At 48.9% G+C, this 17827-nt stretch overlaps 1 protein-coding gene across 1 annotated transcript; it reads right to left on the bottom strand.

The window, feature by feature from the left end:
* Nucleotides 1–672: 672 nt before the first annotated feature.
* SERPINE1 (serpin family E member 1) lies at nt 673–17619 on the bottom strand. The gene is made up of 9 exons (XM_069646547.1): nt 17484–17619; nt 14609–14871; nt 11674–11907; nt 11271–11465; nt 10461–10659; nt 9290–9390; nt 8345–8431; nt 5010–5093; nt 673–2248 (listed from the first exon to the last, which is right to left on the bottom strand). Exons 1-9 carry the CDS (start codon nt 17489–17491, stop codon nt 2211–2213), a joined length of 1209 nt encoding a protein of 402 aa, XP_069502648.1. The 5' UTR covers nt 17492–17619; the 3' UTR covers nt 673–2210.
* Between the last annotated feature and the right edge of the window lie 208 nt (nt 17620–17827).

Raw genomic sequence — 17827 nt, 5'->3', positions numbered from 1 at the left:
ACAGCTGGCAAGCATGTGTGTGCGCAGTGTGTATGAGATTAGTTCAGTGGAGGATTTAGCAGAGTCGTGGCTGGTGCTGATGGCAGGTAGAGTCCATGTATGCATCAATGAGAGTAGTGGTTTGGGTGCATGGTAGCCCTCACTTGTTGGATGGCTGGGGGGGGAGCCATTGACGTGGCAGGTGGGGTTAGAAGGTGGGCTGGGTAGCAGCCATTAATCCGGGCAGCCAGGGAAGTCGGGAACCAGCGGTTTAGTTAGAATGTTCTCTCCGTGATGGGTGAGGCAGGGAATGGAAGAGAGGAGGTAGGACAGAGGTGCTGAAGTGGATGTGTGAGGATTTGGAGCGTGAGGCATCGAAGGAGTAGAGGAGGCAAGAGAGGAGAACTGGAAGCTGAGGTACAGTCAGTTGCTGTGAGGTTGGGAGGTGCAGCAGAGGAAACTGACATGAGAGTGGTCATAGAGGGGGGAGTCCTGTAGAAGCTAGTGGGCTTGGACTGAGAGTTCCCATAATGATGACAGGGACGTGTGCTGGGGGGAGGGAGCGCTTCGGGAGTAAGTCCAGGTCAGTGCCTCGCCCACAAAGTCAAGACAGTAAAATATGCACGCTGCAATGATGCAAGCACCTGGAAGAAAACGACCTGATTACCCACCCAAAACAAGGACAACACTCAGTTCCAAGATCACATTTTATTCAGAAATTATTTACTTTTTCCACATAAAAAAATACAAACACGTAAAGGCACATCGTTTTCTGAGTAGCATCTTCGGGCACGGGGTATCGCCCCGCCTGGCATCCAGTACAGTAGAGCAAACTTCCACTGGGACGAGGAGGAGGGACCCCCTGACCTGAGAAATAAGGCAAGAGCTTCTCCTTCCCCCCGCAAAGTACAGTGATGAAAGGGCAGGACTCTGGGGATTTCCTGCGGGCTGGGATACTTTATGCAACGGGAGGAAGGGGCGCTTCTCAGCAGCACTGCCACTGACCTTCTTTTAGCCTAAATGATCTGCGCTTCCAAATACGAAGCAGGGTCTGTGCTCTCGTTCACGCCCTCGTCACATTTTTCGAGGTTTCGTTCAGAGTGGGAAAAGGGAGCCTTTTAAAGACACCTATTGACCACCAGAGGGCGCTACTTCCTTAAATGAATTCACCCAACGGCCTCCAATCTCTTTCCAACTTTCTTGAGATGTAACCTCTACAGTTTGAAACAAAGTTGTAGCTGTTGACATCCCAGACGCAGGCTACAGACCGGGCCCTATACCCCGGAAGCATTTCTGTAGCAATGGCCCGCAGAACGTGAAGTAATACGTCGGATGGGCATCCAGAACAGACACATTATTTAAGATATAGCCTATAGAACTAATTGGACACAGCCCTCCAGATGCCCCCTGAATTGGTTACAATACTCAAGATGGGCTCCTCCAGATGTGGACACTCTACTGCAGATGCAGTGTCTACAATTGAACTCTAGCCAGCCCTCGTCAATGATAGGACTGTTGAGGCCTCCAGAACCAAGGGGCGTCCTGGGGGAGGTCCAGACAATGTGTGCTGCTGTCTGGGTTGGCAAGGGGTAGAGAGACAGGGGGACTTTCTAAAGAAAGCCGCTTTCTTTAGAATAACAGGTTTGTTTCCAGTTTGAGGGGGGAGTAGAAGATCTGACAAGTCTGGGGCTACCAGGCGGGCTTTCCCCGTGCCGCCTTACGCAGGAGGTAACACGATATAACGTAATCTTGGGTCGATCCAGAAAGGAACCACAATTCTCAATATAGTGCAAAATGGCAGTGCATGTAGAACACAACATTCAAATATATATAAATTAACACTTCGTCAAGCACAGCGCAGACACAGGCGCCTCTTGGGGCTCTGATTGCAAGGATTAAGTCCCAGCATGCTTTGCTCCAATGTCAGCTTCAGCAAGAAAGGCATGAAGGTGCAGGGGCCCGGGGCCGTAGCCCTCGAGGACGTTTCCAGGGTTGCCCACGTCTACCCCTTCACGTCGCTGAGGTAAGAGGTGCGTTTGGGGGGTAACACAAGTCCAGAGTCACATCTCAGGCCAGAGTCGGGTCAGGCGGCACGGCCCCCAGTCGTGCACCCCTCGAGGAAGGGTTGAGAGAGCACCCCTTGCTCTTCCTCCCCCAGCAGCTCCCTGTGCGGTGGTGCCCAGGGCCGCTGTGATGCAGCTTCTCCGGTTAGGCCTTGGGCTGGAGTTTCTTTACGGTTCCATGACCTGCCCCATGAACAGCACGGCACCTGCAAGGGAAGGAGAAAAAGACGTCAGCAAAAAGCCTGCTGAGAGCACAGGACTGTGTGTGACAGACATGAGGGAATGTGTGCACCCCGTGAGAAGTGTGTTGGCCTATTGGTGGTGGTGGGAAATTGAAAGCTGGGGAAAGGCTAGTGCTGTTGAGAGGACACGCCTATGGTGTCCCTTTCTGTGAGTTTGCACCGCCTGCTTTCCATTCTGCCTTGTTTTGTGTTTCCCACTGCCTCTCGCTCCTCAGCCTTACCCAACCTTTAGGACCGAGGCAGGCTGTCGGCATTAGTACTGACAGCATGTACACCGTGACTGACACAAACTGAAGTACAATTAGTTAGAACTGCAACACCTGCGCACTGCCCAATACAAGTTTCAATAATCAGATAATCAGTTAGATTGTGCGCTGGTTTATTCAAATGGTCAGCCGACACGTGTTTCGACCCTCCGGTCGCTCTCAAGGCTATCTGTTGCTGGAATATTAAGCACAATTGCTGTTCTTTGTTGGTATGTCGTTATGATTTCTGCTGTTTAGCGTGATATGGCGAAACATTCATCATGGTTAATTATCCTTAGAGGTCATAACATTCTACGGGATTGTTCCAGGGTGCCACGGCTTATACTGCCTAACACCGCTGGGTCCGGGCAGGTGTGCACCTGCAAGCACCATACTGGCGTTTGAATAGGAAACTGAACCCAGCACCGTTTAATGAGACAGAGTCAGAATTGGGGGTGGAAACTGGCATGAAAGGCAGTGGCATAACACAAAATCGGTCGGGGCAGCCAAGCTGCCACGTTTCCTAAGGAAGTGTGCCATTATGCCCCCGCACCCAAGCAGCAGGGTGCTTCCTAAATATGCATTCATTTTAGCCTTTACTAGGTGGGTGGGAAACCTGAGAAGGCAACCCCAGGGAGACGCCTTTCTGGGAATTCCCCAGCACATCTGATGTGGCATTCCCTAAGGCATGTTAAAGCTGTGTGCAGACATCCCACCCAGCATGGCTCTGCAGCTGGCTAGGACCTCTTCACAAGATGTAACCCTATGAAGTAACATTCTTATATGTGTCTTCCTGTGACCGTTTAGACATCGAACGCGTTGTGTGTTCTTTTCTGTGGTAATGTCCCCTTTAAGAGTGTGTCATGACTGTGTCATGACTGGCTTCCAATAAAAAGAGCCTCAGCAGGCACGTATGGCACATGCGTCACAACGACGGCAGACTCCATCAATGGCACTTCTGTTTCGTATCTCATTTATTGGGCCTGCAGGCTGATGCCATGTGATCACGGTACTGCTATCCTGGCCTGCAGGTAGACGCTGTGTGATCATGGTACTGCTATCCTGGCCTGCAGGTCGACGCTGTGTGATCACGGTACTGCTATCCTGGCCTGCAGGTCGACGCTGTGTGATCACGGTACTGCTATCCTGGCCTGCAGGTCGACGCTGTGTGATCACGGTCCTGCTATCCTGGCCTGCAGGTCGACGCTGTGTGATCACGGTACTGCTATCCTGGCCTGCAGGTCGAAGCTGTGTGATCATGGTACTGCTATCCTGGCCTGCAGGTCGACGCTGTGTGATCACGGTACTGCTATCCTGGCCTGCAGGTCGACGCTGTGTGATCACGGTACTGCTATCCTGGCCTGCAGGTCGACGCTGTGTGATCACGGTCCTGCTATCCTGGCCTGCAGGTCGACGCTGTGTGATCACGGTACTGCTATCCTGGCCTGCAGGTCGAAGCTGTGTGATCATGGTACTGCTATCCTGGCCTGCAGGTCGACGCTGTGTGATCACGGTACTGCTATCCTGGCCTGCAGGTCGACGCTGTGTGATCATGGTACTGCTATCCAGGCCTGCAGGTCGATGCCGTGTGATCATGGTACTGCTATCCTGATCTGCAGGTCGACGCTGTGTGATCATGGTACTGCTATCCTGGCCTGCAGGCTGACGCTGTGATTACGGTACTGCTATCCTGGCCTGCAGGTCGATGCCGTGTGATCATGGTACTGCATTCCCTGCTGATCTGTTTGATCGCAGATCAGTATGTGTATGCTGGGTGCCTTTAGGGCATGGTCCAGCCATGTGGTCATGGTTCTGTTGCCAAAGCCGGGTGCCCCCGGCAGATGTCTCCAGCCAAAGACCTTTGTAAATAATTCTGGCTGAGGTTCTTCTTGAAAGGTGTGAAACATACACATTTTGCTGCGTATCATGAATCCTAGTGGGCCCTTTAAATCCTTATGAATACAGCAGGGAGGGCGTGACACTCGAGGGCGCTGAAATTCCACTGTTTCTCTGCTTTTACACAGCTCTGTGGCGCGAATGAACCTACACTACCACCACAGAGCTTGCACCTGCCCAACGGTTCTCAAAGCCTTTACGATCCTCCCACCATCCCCAAGACCCTACTTTATCCTACAGAGTACCCAGCCTCAACATGCCCCCTTCACCTTCACCCCAAAAGCACCATCAACACATGTAATCTCCTGATCCAAGGCTACACATCTTGCCTTAAGGTAAGCTTTTGGGATTGGCTGTGCGGTCAAGGGAATGTTCTGACCTTCGAAGGCACCATTTTGCACTGGTCTAAGTTCTATTTTGTGCGGCAGGCCAACCACCCTACTTATACCACCCTCCCCAGAGATTTCTCAGCCTCTGCCACTTGAGGGTGGGAGACACTCAGAATAAACCTCCTCTAGTTCCACTATCTTCTGAGCTGGGGATCCTCCATAGTCCAAGGCATTTTGAATAAGTGGCTGTCTTACCTGTCGGGTTGTGCCGCACGACGAACAGAAATGGACGGTCCATCACTACTTCCAGCGGCGCCATTCGCCCGAACAGGACAGCGGCTATAAAAGATGGACAAAGAGATTGGATTGTGAACACCAGGACGAAAATAGGTTCCCAAGCATCCAAAAAAGAGACAGTGAAATATGATTATCGGATACAATGAGAAAAAACCCACAAGCAGAAAAGAGACTACTGTCTCTCTGCTAGTGGGTTTGTTCCCATTGTATCCGATGATGCTATGTACACATGTACAGGATCTTCATTGGACACAATAAGAGTAAATCCACAATCAGAGAGACAACAGGAAGGACCTTGAATAGACACTATGAGAGCAAATTCTAAATCAGGCAGACAAGCATGCAGGGCCTTCCTCAGACACAATGAGAGTAAACCCATAATCAGACAGACAAGTGAGCGGGAACTTCATCGTACACAATGTGAGTAAACCCATAATCAGACAGATAAGTGAGCGGGAACTTCATCGTACACAATGTGAGTAAACTCATAATCAGACAGACAAGTGAGCGGGAACTTCATCGTACACAATGTGAGTAAACCCATAATCAGACAGATAAGTGAGCGGGAACTTCATCGTACACAATGCGAGAACACCCATAATCAGGCAGACAAGCGAGGGAGTACTTCATCATACACAATGAGAGTAAACCCATAATGAGACAGACTAGTGAGTGGGCACTTCATCCTACACAATGAGAGTAAACCCATAATGAGACAGACTAGTGAGTGGGCACTTCATCGTACACAATGTGAGTAAACCCATAATCAGAAAGAAAAGTGAGCGGGAACTTCATCCTACACAATGAGAGTAAACCCATAATGAGACAGACTAGTGAGTGGGCACTTCATCCTACACAATGAGAGTAAACCCATAATGAGACAGACTAGTGAGTGGGCACTTCATCGTACACAATGAGAGTAAGCCCATAATCAGACAGACAAGTGAGCGGGAACTTCATCCTACACAATGAGAGTAAACCCATAATGAGACAGACTAGTGAGTGGGCACTTCATCGTACACAATGAGAGTAAGCCCATAATCAGACAGATAAGAGAGCGGGAACTTAATCGTACACAATGAGAGTAAACCCATAATGAGACAGACAAGTGAGTGGGAACTTCATTGTACACAATGAGAGTAAGCCCATAATCAGACAGATAAGTGAGCGGGAACTTCATCGTACACAATGAGAGTAAACCCATAATCAGACAGACAAGTGAGCGGGAACTTCATTGTACACAATGTGAGTAAACTCATAATCAGACAGACAAGTGAGCGGGAACTTCATCGTACACAATGAGAGTAAACCCATAATCAGACAGATAAGTGAGCGGGAACTTCATCGTACACAATGCGAGAACACCCATAATCAGGCAGACAAGAGAGGGAGTACTTCATCATACACAATGAGAGTAAACCCATAATGAGACAGACTAGTGAGTGGGCACTTCATCCTACACAATGAGAGTAAACCCATAATGAGACAGACTAGTGAGTGGGCACTTCATCGTACACAATGTGAGTAAACCCATAATCAGAAAGAAAAGTGAGCGGGAACTTCATCCTACACAATGAGAGTAAACCCATAATGAGACAGACTAGTGAGTGGGCACTTCATCCTACACAATGAGAGTAAACCCATAATGAGACAGACTAGTGAGTGGGCACTTCATCGTACACAATGAGAGTAAGCCCATAATCAGACAGATAAGTGAGCGGGAACTTAATCGTACACAATGAGAGTAAACCCATAATGAGACAGACAAGTGAGTGGGAACTTCATCCTACACAATGAGAGTAAACCCATAATCAGACAGATAAGTGAGCGGGAACTTCATCGTACACAATGAGAGTAAACCCATAATGAGACAGACAAGTGAGCGGGAACTTCATCCTACACAATGTGACTAAACCCATAATCAGAAAGAAAAGTGAGCGGGAACTTCATCGTACACAATGAGAGTAAACCCATAATGAGACAGACTAGTGAGTGGGCACTTCATCGTACACAATGAGAGTAAGCCCATAATCAGACAGATAAGTGAGCGGGAACTTAATCGTACACAATGAGAGTAAACCCATAATGAGACAGACAAGTGAGTGGGAACTTCATTGTACACAATGAGAGTAAGCCCATAATCAGACAGATAAGTGAGCGGGAACTTCATCGTACACAATGAGAGTACACCCATAATCAGGCAAACAAGCGAGGGAGTACTTCATCATACACAATGAGATTAAACCCATAATCAGACAGACAAGCGAGCGGGAACTTAATCGTACACAATGAGAGTAAACCTATAATCAGACAGACAAGCAAGCAGGATCTTCATCGTACACAATGAGAGTAAACCCATAATCAGACAGACAAGCAAAGGAGTACTTCATTATACACAATGAGAGTAAACACATAATCAGACGGACAAGCGAGCGGGAACTTCATCATACACAACGAGAGTAAACCCATAATCAGACAGACAAGCGAGCAGGAACTTCATTGTACACAATGAGAGTAAACCCATAATCAGTCAGAGAAGTGAGTGGTAACTTCATCGTACACAATGAGAGTAAACCCATAATCAGACAGACAAGCGAGCAGGAACTTCATTGTACACAATGAGAGTAAACCTATAATCAGGCAGAGAAGTGAGCGGGAACTTCATTATTCACAAAGAGAATAAGCCCATAATCAGACAGGCAAGTGAGCAGGAACTTCATTGTACACAATGAGAGTAAACCCATAATCAGACACACAAGCGAGCGGGAACTTCATCCTACAAAATGAGAGTAAACCCATAATCAGTCAGACAAGCGAGCAGGAACTTCATTGTACACAATGAGAGTAAACCCATAATCAGACAGACAATTGAGCGGGAACTTCATCATACAAAATGAGAGTAAACCCATAATCAGACAGACAAGCGAGCAGGAACTTCATCTGCATCTGCACGATGAGAGTAAACCCATAATCAGACAGACAAGTGAGCGGAAACTTCATTATTCACAAAGAGAATAAGCCCATAATCAGACAGACAAGCGAGCGCGATCCTTGTCATACCCAATGAGAGTAAACTCATACTCAGACAGACAAGCGTGAATGGCCGCAACATTCCACCCATGAGAAGAGGACTTGAGGCGTGGTAGCCCCCATTGGTCTCTCCCTGGGATGCTGCTGGCCCCAGTAGCCTCTCCTTGAGGCACTCTTGGCCTCAGCAGTCTCAGGAAATACATGACTTCCTTTGTCTGATCCCGGAGGCAGGATGGCTGTGGATGTGAGGCACTGTGACTCACCTGTGGCTGCAGACGCCTTGGTGCCGCTCTCGTTCACTTCAATCTTGACTTTCTGCAGGGCCTTTGACACATGCAGCGACACTGCAACTGAAACCAAGCACGAGAGGGGTGAATAGCGGCTCGAAGCGAAGGGGCTCTGGCAGAGCAGTGAGGAAGTGGTGGGAATCTGTGAGAGAAGGCTGAGAAGACACTAGGTTGAAATACCCAGGATCCCCCACCTTCTCGGAGCTGGTGGACATTTAATTGAACCAGAAACAAATGGTTTCTTTTGACACCAGTTGCTGGCAATTGAGGTGTTAGGCAATTACAGACTTTCTATGGGGAAAAAGCCCAAATATTCCAGTTGCATCTTGGAACTAGTTAGTGGTATCAGTTGGGATTTCAGTTTACCAGTGGAATGGTATTTCTTTTGTCACTGGACACATAATTCCCAGTTTCTCAGCGCAGTGCAGAAATGCCAGTTATTCTGTTACCGACACTTTTTTTGGCGTTAACAGAATTACTGCCACTTTTGCCGCCACAGCCAAACTCTATAGAGCTCATAATAACTCTGTAACTTGATCTCCAAAAACTGGAGGATTTCCTGCAGCAGAATTACCACTCACAGTAAATCCCCCAACATCTATATGGAGCCCTATGGATGCCAAAAATAAGGCCCTCGGGCCTCATAACAAGTCTGGCGGCAATACCACGGTGGTACCGCCAGCGCAAATAGCGTTTCAGCTACTCAATACGGCGCAATTTGCGCCGGTTCTGAGTAGCGGTAAGGCAGTAATTTCCCATTCCCCATTGGGTCCATTGGATTAAATGGGGTTGGGGGGTGCTATTCGTACCAGTGCAATTAGCATAGCGCTAATAGCACCAAAAAATGGGCGGTAAGGAGACATTCTTACCTCCAGCAAAAAGCTAGAGGTAAAACTCCCAACACCCTGTGCCTGCACTCACCTGAGAGGTTTGTGAAGTCTGCGCTGGTTCCATCAAACATGTCCTGCATCCCCAGGCGGACCAGAGGGGTCTTCAGATCGCACTCACTCTCCAGGGAGAACCTGTAAACAGAGGCAGTAGGTCAGCAGCAGGGCCAGGGACTGACTATTGGAGTATGGAGCCGATGATGACTGCACAGGCGGATGGACCACTGAGCACAGGAAGTGACTGCTGAGCTGGGAGTGGGTATCTACAGTGCTGCTGGAGTTTGTCAGAGGAGAGCAGGGAGAAGTGACCAGTGTGCTGGACTTTCATGTGAGTACAAATGAGCAAACAACCAATCAGCCATAGGGCAGCATGGGTGACTACTGAGCAGGGAGGGCAGCATACTGACTAAAGAGAGTGACTGCTGTGGAAGGAGAGTGACTACAAGTGAATGGAGACATCAAAGATGGGGAAATTATTATTGAGCTGAGGAGTTTGTCTACTCAGTCACAGATTATTGAGTTAGGAGGGTGTCTACAGCAGGGGAGCGACTACTAAGCATGAGGCGTGATAACTGAACTGGTGTAACTCCTGGGCAGAGGCAGTGACTACTAAGCATGAGGCGTAATTACTGAGCCGGCGTACTCCTATGCCAGGAAGGCAACTACTAAGCAAGAGGAGTGATTACTGAGCTGGCGTAACTCCTATGCCAGGAAGGCAACTACCAAGCAAGAGGAGTGATTACTGAGCTGGCGTAACTCCTATGCCAGGAAGGCAACTACTAAGCAAGAGGAGTGATTACTGAGCTGGCGTAACTCCTATGCCAGGAAGGCGACTACTAAGCAAGAGGAGTGATTACTGAGCTGGCGTAACTCCTATGCCAGGAAGGCGACTACTAAGCAAGAGGAGTGATTACTGAGCTGGCGTAACTCCTATGCCAGGAAGGCGACTACTAAGCAAGAGGAGTGATTACTGAACAGCTTAAATCCTGGGAAGGGGAAATAGCTGCTAAGCAGCAAGAGTGACTACTGGACTAGTTTCAACAATATTTATGAGGCCTACTCTTCTTACAGTTTGCAGAAGAGAGGCCAATCACTATAGGGCATACAATTGAATAGCCATACTACAGGACACAAAGTGGGCAATTTCATCACACACACACACACAAAGTCTCATGCAGCAGCACACACATTGGGGGCAACCTTACTTGGGCAGGACGAAGAGGCGCGTGACTTTCTTCATGGCGCTCTTCCACTCAGCGATGAGTTTGACATCCAAGATGTCAGTCAAGGTGGTCAGAGGGACGGTCTTCTCATAGGGTGCCGCAATCAGCATGCTGAGGGTCTCCCCGTGGTAGGGCAGCTCGATCACATCGTAGTACTCTCCACCAGGTGTGAGAAACTCGCCTTCAGGGGTGAGGAGAGAGATAGAGAGAGAAGTCAATTACAATGTCATATCTCTAGTCTATTTGTAGGGTCCTTAATACAGGAAACACACGGCGGCTGGATACCTTGGGCTTCTTGAACCCTTCTAATAAGGACGAGTTTTAGGCAACGGTGAGCCGGAAAGACAACTAGAGGGAAGACCCCACAATGTGCCAGTTGCTTATTCAAAGTAGATCGAGAGACCCTCCTTCCCTACACTCATTCAGCCCAAGCAGCACGAGAAAAAAGCCACCACATGTTATCAAGAGTAAACCCCTCGCCACGTGAGAGAGGAACGCCCCATTTTGGCCATATCTTCAGCCTACACAGTGTATGAGAAAATCCCCAATTTGTCCAGCCATGTTTTGATCTCTGTCAAATATGTGGGCTTTCACCACAGGAGGAAAGCCCATACATTTGGTCCATCATTAAGCCCACGTAGCAAGCGATTGGACTGACACACTCTGATAATTATGCTCACACAGGAAAAGTGAGAAGAGCCAACGCTTGGTCATCAATGAACACAGGCAGCATCAGGACGACTAAGACCCCATATTTTGGCCATTGTGGTGCCCACGCAACGCGACACTCACTGTAGTTGAACTTAGCGGTCTGCGCCATCATGGGAACGGAGATGGTGCTGCCATCGGACTTGTGGAAGAGGCGCTCATGGGTGGCTTTTTCTGGGAAGGGCAGCTTCCACATCCCTTTGAAGTAAATGGCATTCACCAAAACCAGGCGGGTGAGCTCGTTCAAGGCGTCAGGCCCCAGGAAATCAGTGATCATCCCTACAGAAGAAGGAAAGAATCAGAAAGTGAGTCTTTGTGATATATAGTGCAGCCACCCAGGAAGTACCAGATGGAGGAGAGCCACAGCCAGGCCTAATCATATACAGAGTCTCCTCACCAGTGGAGCAGCAGAGGTCAAGGACCACTAGAAGTGTCCCAGAAATGCTGAGGAACTGCCCACAGGCCTCCAAAAACCCCATCACCTCACCTTCTGTGTGTATGTTGACCCAGTCGTTGATGATGTCCCTGGCCAGGACCTCGTCAGTGAAGTCCACTTGCTTGACCAGCTGATGGAAGGCACGGACGAAGTTCTTCATGAAGCCGCTCCTCAGCTCCATGTCTCTCTGGACGAAGAGGGCATCCGCCATGTTCACCACATCCAGGTTCCAGGAGCCGGTGATCTCCTTCTGCAGCCACCTCAGAGCCTTTGTGACTCGCCTCTCTGGGAATGGAGAATGGACAGGGGGGGGTGTTAAACCGGAACACCCCAGGAATGAATGAAGCATATGATGATGCACCTGAAACCACTGAGGCTTCACCCGATCAGACCGTCCTTCACCGCGCCTTAAAGGCTTAATTCGAGCAGCAGTGCTGCGCCAGGGCGGTTTGAGCAAGCATCCCTTGAATCTCAAATGCAGAACACCTGGCGATTTCATTAAGTTGCAGTGAAAGATGGACTGAATGAAAAGTGGCGAATACTTCTTTATGATTATGATTGGTTATTTATAAAGCGCTTAGCCCGGGGATCGAACCTGAGTTGCTCTGCGTCCACTTGCTTCCAAGGCGAGCGTGTTGCCCTCGAGCTATCGTCCCGAGACTACCATTACTGATTCCGCTGGGCAGCAATTCATGCCATTGTTTTTTAGCTCGTCTCTGCCCTTACAGAAGGTGGCAAATTCATTCTTAACCCCGCCCACAAGGGGTCTTTACCAGCCTGAACAAGTAACCTGAGACATGTAAAGGGAAAACGGGGTGTATCCCTATGTCACGTGATGTGCTCTGCCTAAACCTTTCAATATAGGAGAGGCTAGCTGCTCAGGGTCTCGTTTTGGCCAAATAGCCTCTTGTCTCTTACGAATAGCAAGAAATATGTATGCACTTACCCCAGAGATATTTCTAAAACGTAATAAATATTTCATTTTATAGTATGAGGTTCATCAGTTATATTTATTTAATGGATTCTATTCTTTCACTTTTAAACCAATAGGAATGGGTGTGGTCGGCAGGGCTTTCCACAGCGGCATTTTTGTCTATCCGAATAGATGTGTCCTTTTAATACCTGTTTCTATACAGTCTTTCTTGTGTATGCCGAATAATGACGAAACTCGAAGCCAAACTGAACGTAATCGTAACACAGGAGCCTGAGGAAGCATTCCTGCGAAACATGTGTTGGCTCTGTGTGCAGAAACACATATACATTAACCATTGTTGGCCCGCAAGAATATGTCAGTTAGATGGCTCTGTGTGGAAATGGGTATTCGCCCAATTCAGGGGTCTGCAACCTACATCTCTTCAGATGTTTTGGCCTGCCCTGGTCCCACATCAGTGACAGTAATGGCTAAGGCTATTGGGAGTTGTAGCCCAAAACACCCAGAGAGTCAGTGGTTGCAGATCCCTGGACTATTGACAATGGACAAAATGGCTCTGAAAAGTTCTGATTGGTTTATAACCAAGAGATATTTTCAAAGGAAAGAAATTAAAATCTTTTACAGTCGGCTATGCTCGCAGACACACGCATCAAGAAGACGAATCCAGTTGCAAAGCTCTTACTACCACATAATGAACTGCTGGTTTCGAATTCAATTAACAAAAACTATCAAATAAACAAAACACAATATATATATATTGTGAAAAAAATATTGAACGGTTGTAAGTCAAAAATAGTTTTCACTTCATTCTTGCAGATAAGTGCTTAGGTACCCGGAAATACTTCTGTGTTTTTAACCACTGGCATGGTTCACCCTTGTTGAGCCTTATGAATGCATTACAGCTTGAGGCCCTGAGCAAGAGTATTTCAAGCTTTGGCTGGCCAGATGTTTTGGACTACAGCCCCCATCAGCCCATCCCAGCTTAGTTAACGGCGAGAGATCATGGGAGTCGTAGTCCGAAACACCTGCAACGCCACAGGTTCTAAATAGTTCTTTTTATTCATTGTCTCTTGTTAATTGCACAACATGCTCCACAGACGTTGGAGAATAGTACCTGAGGACACCATTTGGGCATTCCCACTGTACAGGGAGAGAAGGGGGTGTCGCATCGTAGTCCTACAGACCTGCACCTTTTTAAGGTAGACTAAAGACTGACTTCATATGGCCAACCCCGTTATGTCATCTTCAGACGAGAAACAAACAGTGTAGTACAATGCTATACAAAGCAATTCCCAGTGGTTATGACTCAAACATTTCAATCCATTTTAGGTTCTGGGAAAAGATGCACCTTCTTTCAAAGGGCGAAACACGCGGAGGAGGGGAAGGGACACAGTGAATCCCAGACAGAATCAGCCAGGGGGAAGTGAGTGGGAGAGCTGCTGTGAAAGAGGGGTGCACAAAGAAGGGCCGACCACCTGTGTCTCTCAAACTCCCTTCAACACAGCATAGTCAATGCTGAAGGGCCGTGGGAATGTGGACCCCAAAACATCTGAAGAGCAGCAGGAAGCAGACCCCCTGTGTACATTAAACTGTGTGACAGATGGGGTAATTAAGGAAGGGCACACGCCAACAAGCCCCAATTCATTTAGGAGATGCCTATACAGGCAGGTTCTCCTTTTCCATTCTGTGGATTTGTATGTTTGCTTTTTCCAATAAAAATCCAGGGATACAGGTCCCAGAAAGCAAATAAATACAGAGAACTGGGTGAGCGTTTGCAGGGGATTTGTCAAGTATAAATGAAGAGAGGGCTAGTGAATTAAGGGGAATGAAAGAAGGCCAGTAAATAACCTGAGAGGACATTATTGCACATATCTCGTTTGCAGAATGTCTGTCCAGTGAAAACATCAGGCCAGCATTCACAGACCCGCAGAGTGTGCACACCTGCTTGTCAGAGGTCCAGCATGGCAGTAAGAAAGCTTTCTATAAACACAGTGCTTGATGTGCTGACGGTTTTGCCCAAATCTGCTTTCTGCACGTGCCCCTCGCGTCTCTTACCAGTGATGCTGTATTTCATGGCTTCCTGGATCTGGCGTCTGGTGTTCCCCCCAGCTCCCATCTGCAGCATGGAGAGCACCGATGCCACGCCGGAGGGAGAGAACACCACGTTCCCATCTCTTGAAGACTTGACAATCTCCCGGAAGACCCTCATTCCAAAGTCTGTGGAGAGCTCGGCAACCCTGAGGCCTGCTGTGGGCGGGGAGGCATCTGCGGAAAGGTAGAGGGCCAAGCAGGCCACCGCGAACAGAGAGAACTTCATCCTATAAAAGAAGAACCCATGTCAGCAATCTGGAGGACAAAAAGAGAGTCATCTGACAGAGGAGCACTGAGTTCAGCATCTAGTGAGACAACACACTGGCTGAGTGCTTGATCTTGCAGAAAGGAAGTCACTCTAGCGACCAGGAGACCGTAAACCATAAACAGCTTCCTCTGACAGAGGAGAAAGCCCTCCAGCAACCAGGAGACCAAACACTGAATGAGTGTCCTCTGACAGAGGAGCATTCTCTCCAGCAACTAGGAGACCACAAATTAACCAACAGCCTCCTACTGCAGACACACAAAAAACATCCAGTAACTAAGAGGCCACACACTGACAGAAAGATTCATCTGACAGGGGAGAACTGACTTTCAACAACCAGGGGTCTAAATACTTACTAAGAGCTCCATCTTTCAGAAGAGAAGACACTATAGCAGTCAGGAGATAACAAACTGACAAGAGCTTCATCGTCTTCTTCATCTTACAGATGAGAGAACCCTCAAGCAACCAGTAGACCACAAATTAACCAACAGCTTCCTGTTTCAGACACAAAAACCATCCAGTAAGTAATGAGACAACACACTGATTGAGAGGGTAATCTGACAGAGGAGCACTGATTTCAGCAACTAGGCAGACCATACACTGATTGGGTGCTTGGTCTTGCTGATGTGAAGTCACTCTAGGGATCAGCCGACCAGAAACTGTAAACAGGTTCATCTGACAGAGGAGAAAGCCTGCCAGCAACCAGGAAACCAAAAACTGAAAGAGCGTCCTCTGACAGAGGAGCATTCTCTCCAGCAACCAGGAGACCGCAAATTAACCAACAGCTTCTTACTGCAGACACGAAATCACTCCAGCAACCAGGAGACAACACGCGGACAGGGATATCCATCTGACAGAGGAGAACTGTCTTCCAACAAACCGTGGACCAAATACTGACTTAGAGCTCCATTTTATAGAAGAGAAGACACTCCAGCAGTCGGGAGACTACAAAAGGACAAGAGCTTCCTCTTATGGAGGGGATAACCCTCCAGAAATCAGGAAACCACAAATGAACCAGCAGCTTCCTGCTGCAGGCGAGCACACAATCCAGCAATCACGAGACCACAAGGTGACAAGAGCTTCGTTTTATGAGACCACAAGATGACACCAGCTTCATCTTATGGAGGAGAGAACCAAACACCAACCAGGAAAACACAAACGAACCAGCAGCTTCCTGCTGCAGGCCAGCACACCACCCAGCAATCATGAGACCACAAGCTGACAAGAGCTTCATTTTACGGAGGAAAGAAACATACAACAACCAGCAGACCACACATTGACTGACAGATTTATTCTAAAGAGAAGAACACATCACAGCAAACAGGAGAACACAAACTAACTGAGGACGTCATCTAACTGTGGAGAACATGCTTCATCACGCCCGGGACCACAAACTGACAGAGCTCCACCTTATAGAGGGAGACTACACTCTTGAAACCAGCAGCTCATAAAGTGACTGGGAGCTTTATGATGAAGAACACACTTTAGTGAGCATGGGACCAACAACTGCTGCAGAGCTTATTTTACAGAAGCTAAATACTGCTGCGATACAAAAACCCACTCATTGTCCAGGAGCTTCACCTTAGAGAGGAAACACACTTACACACACACTTACACAACCATGGGATCCCCAAACAACTAAGCACATCATCCTGCACAAGAGAGCACACAGGCAAACCAGGCCACAGCGAAGTGACCCAGAACTTGATTCCGTAAAGGAAGAAGATATACTACCCCAGCGATTCGGCTAGCAATGGAAAGCGCCCTAAAACAGCCAGGAGACCACCACCTGGCCAGGAGCTCCACGCGGCAGAGGGAAAGCACACTCCGGCAGGTACGCAGCCAAGAGACTACAAACAGACACGCCTTTCTTGCCGGTATCTTGAATGCCCTTCCATACCATGTCTCCCCTTGATGCTCTGCCCATGCCTTGTGTGGTGGCTTCTCTTGACCAGTCTGTATTTCTGCATACCCCTGTCAATGCTTTCTCCTGATGCCCTCAGGCACCCTGTCCATTTCATGTACACAATGTGATACTATAATGGCAATGGCACACCTGGTATCCCCTTGTGCCAAAATCATGGAACCTGCAACACGTGATACCATGAATGGTGCTCCCTGGTGCTTTGTTAATGGTTGTTGGCACAGAATCCCTGCCTCCTGGTGCCCTGTCTACGGGTCTCTCGGGTGCCATGCCCATACTTAGCTCGAGGTTACCTGGTGCCCTGTCCAGGGCATGCCTGGTGCGCCCTGGTGGCCTGCCCATGCCTTAGCGGAATCCCTCAGGTGCTCAGACCATGCTGTGCCTGGCACCCCCTCCTCCCCCCAGATACCCTCCCTCCCATCCGCTGCTCTATCCATGCCTGGCATGTCACGCCCGGCGACCTGTCCGTTCCCAGTGTGCCCTGCCCGTGGCTTGCCTGAATGCCCCCTGGTGCGCTCGGTTGCACCGTTCATCTCTTGCCCCGTGACATGCCCTATCTCCTCTGGTGCCCCTTCCGTGACACGCCTGGAGCCCTCGAGTAGCATGCCGGTGCACTGTCCCCGCCTGGCCCGTAGTCCTGACGGCCTTACCTATCCATGCTCGGCTCCTTGACTCGCTCTCGGTGTGGATGCGCGCGCTTGTGCTCTCCAGATATGCTGTCAAGCCTGGCTGCAGCTGCTGTTCTCACCCAGCCTCCTCTAACTTTTTATACAGAGCGGAGCCCTCCTCGCCCCTCCCCCTTCACCTCCCCCGCAGGGCACAAAGTTTCTCAGTAACTACGAAAATGAAATCATCACGGCCTGACGGGGAAACCACAGCACACACTGTCTGGGACCTCGGAGTATCCTAGTGACACAACATGTGGAGCCACAAACACTGGGCGGGGGAGGGGAGCAGCGGACTGGGGCTGGGAACCGGGGTGCCGGCATTAGAT

This window comes from Ambystoma mexicanum, chromosome 1p, assembly GCF_040938575.1.
Source record: "Ambystoma mexicanum isolate Mex_15411 chromosome 1p, UKY_AmexF1_1, whole genome shotgun sequence".
NCBI classification, from domain to species: domain Eukaryota; kingdom Metazoa; phylum Chordata; class Amphibia; order Caudata; family Ambystomatidae; genus Ambystoma; species Ambystoma mexicanum.
The sequence above is the reverse complement of the archived record's forward strand: the minus strand, read 5'-3'. Positions and strand labels throughout refer to the sequence as shown.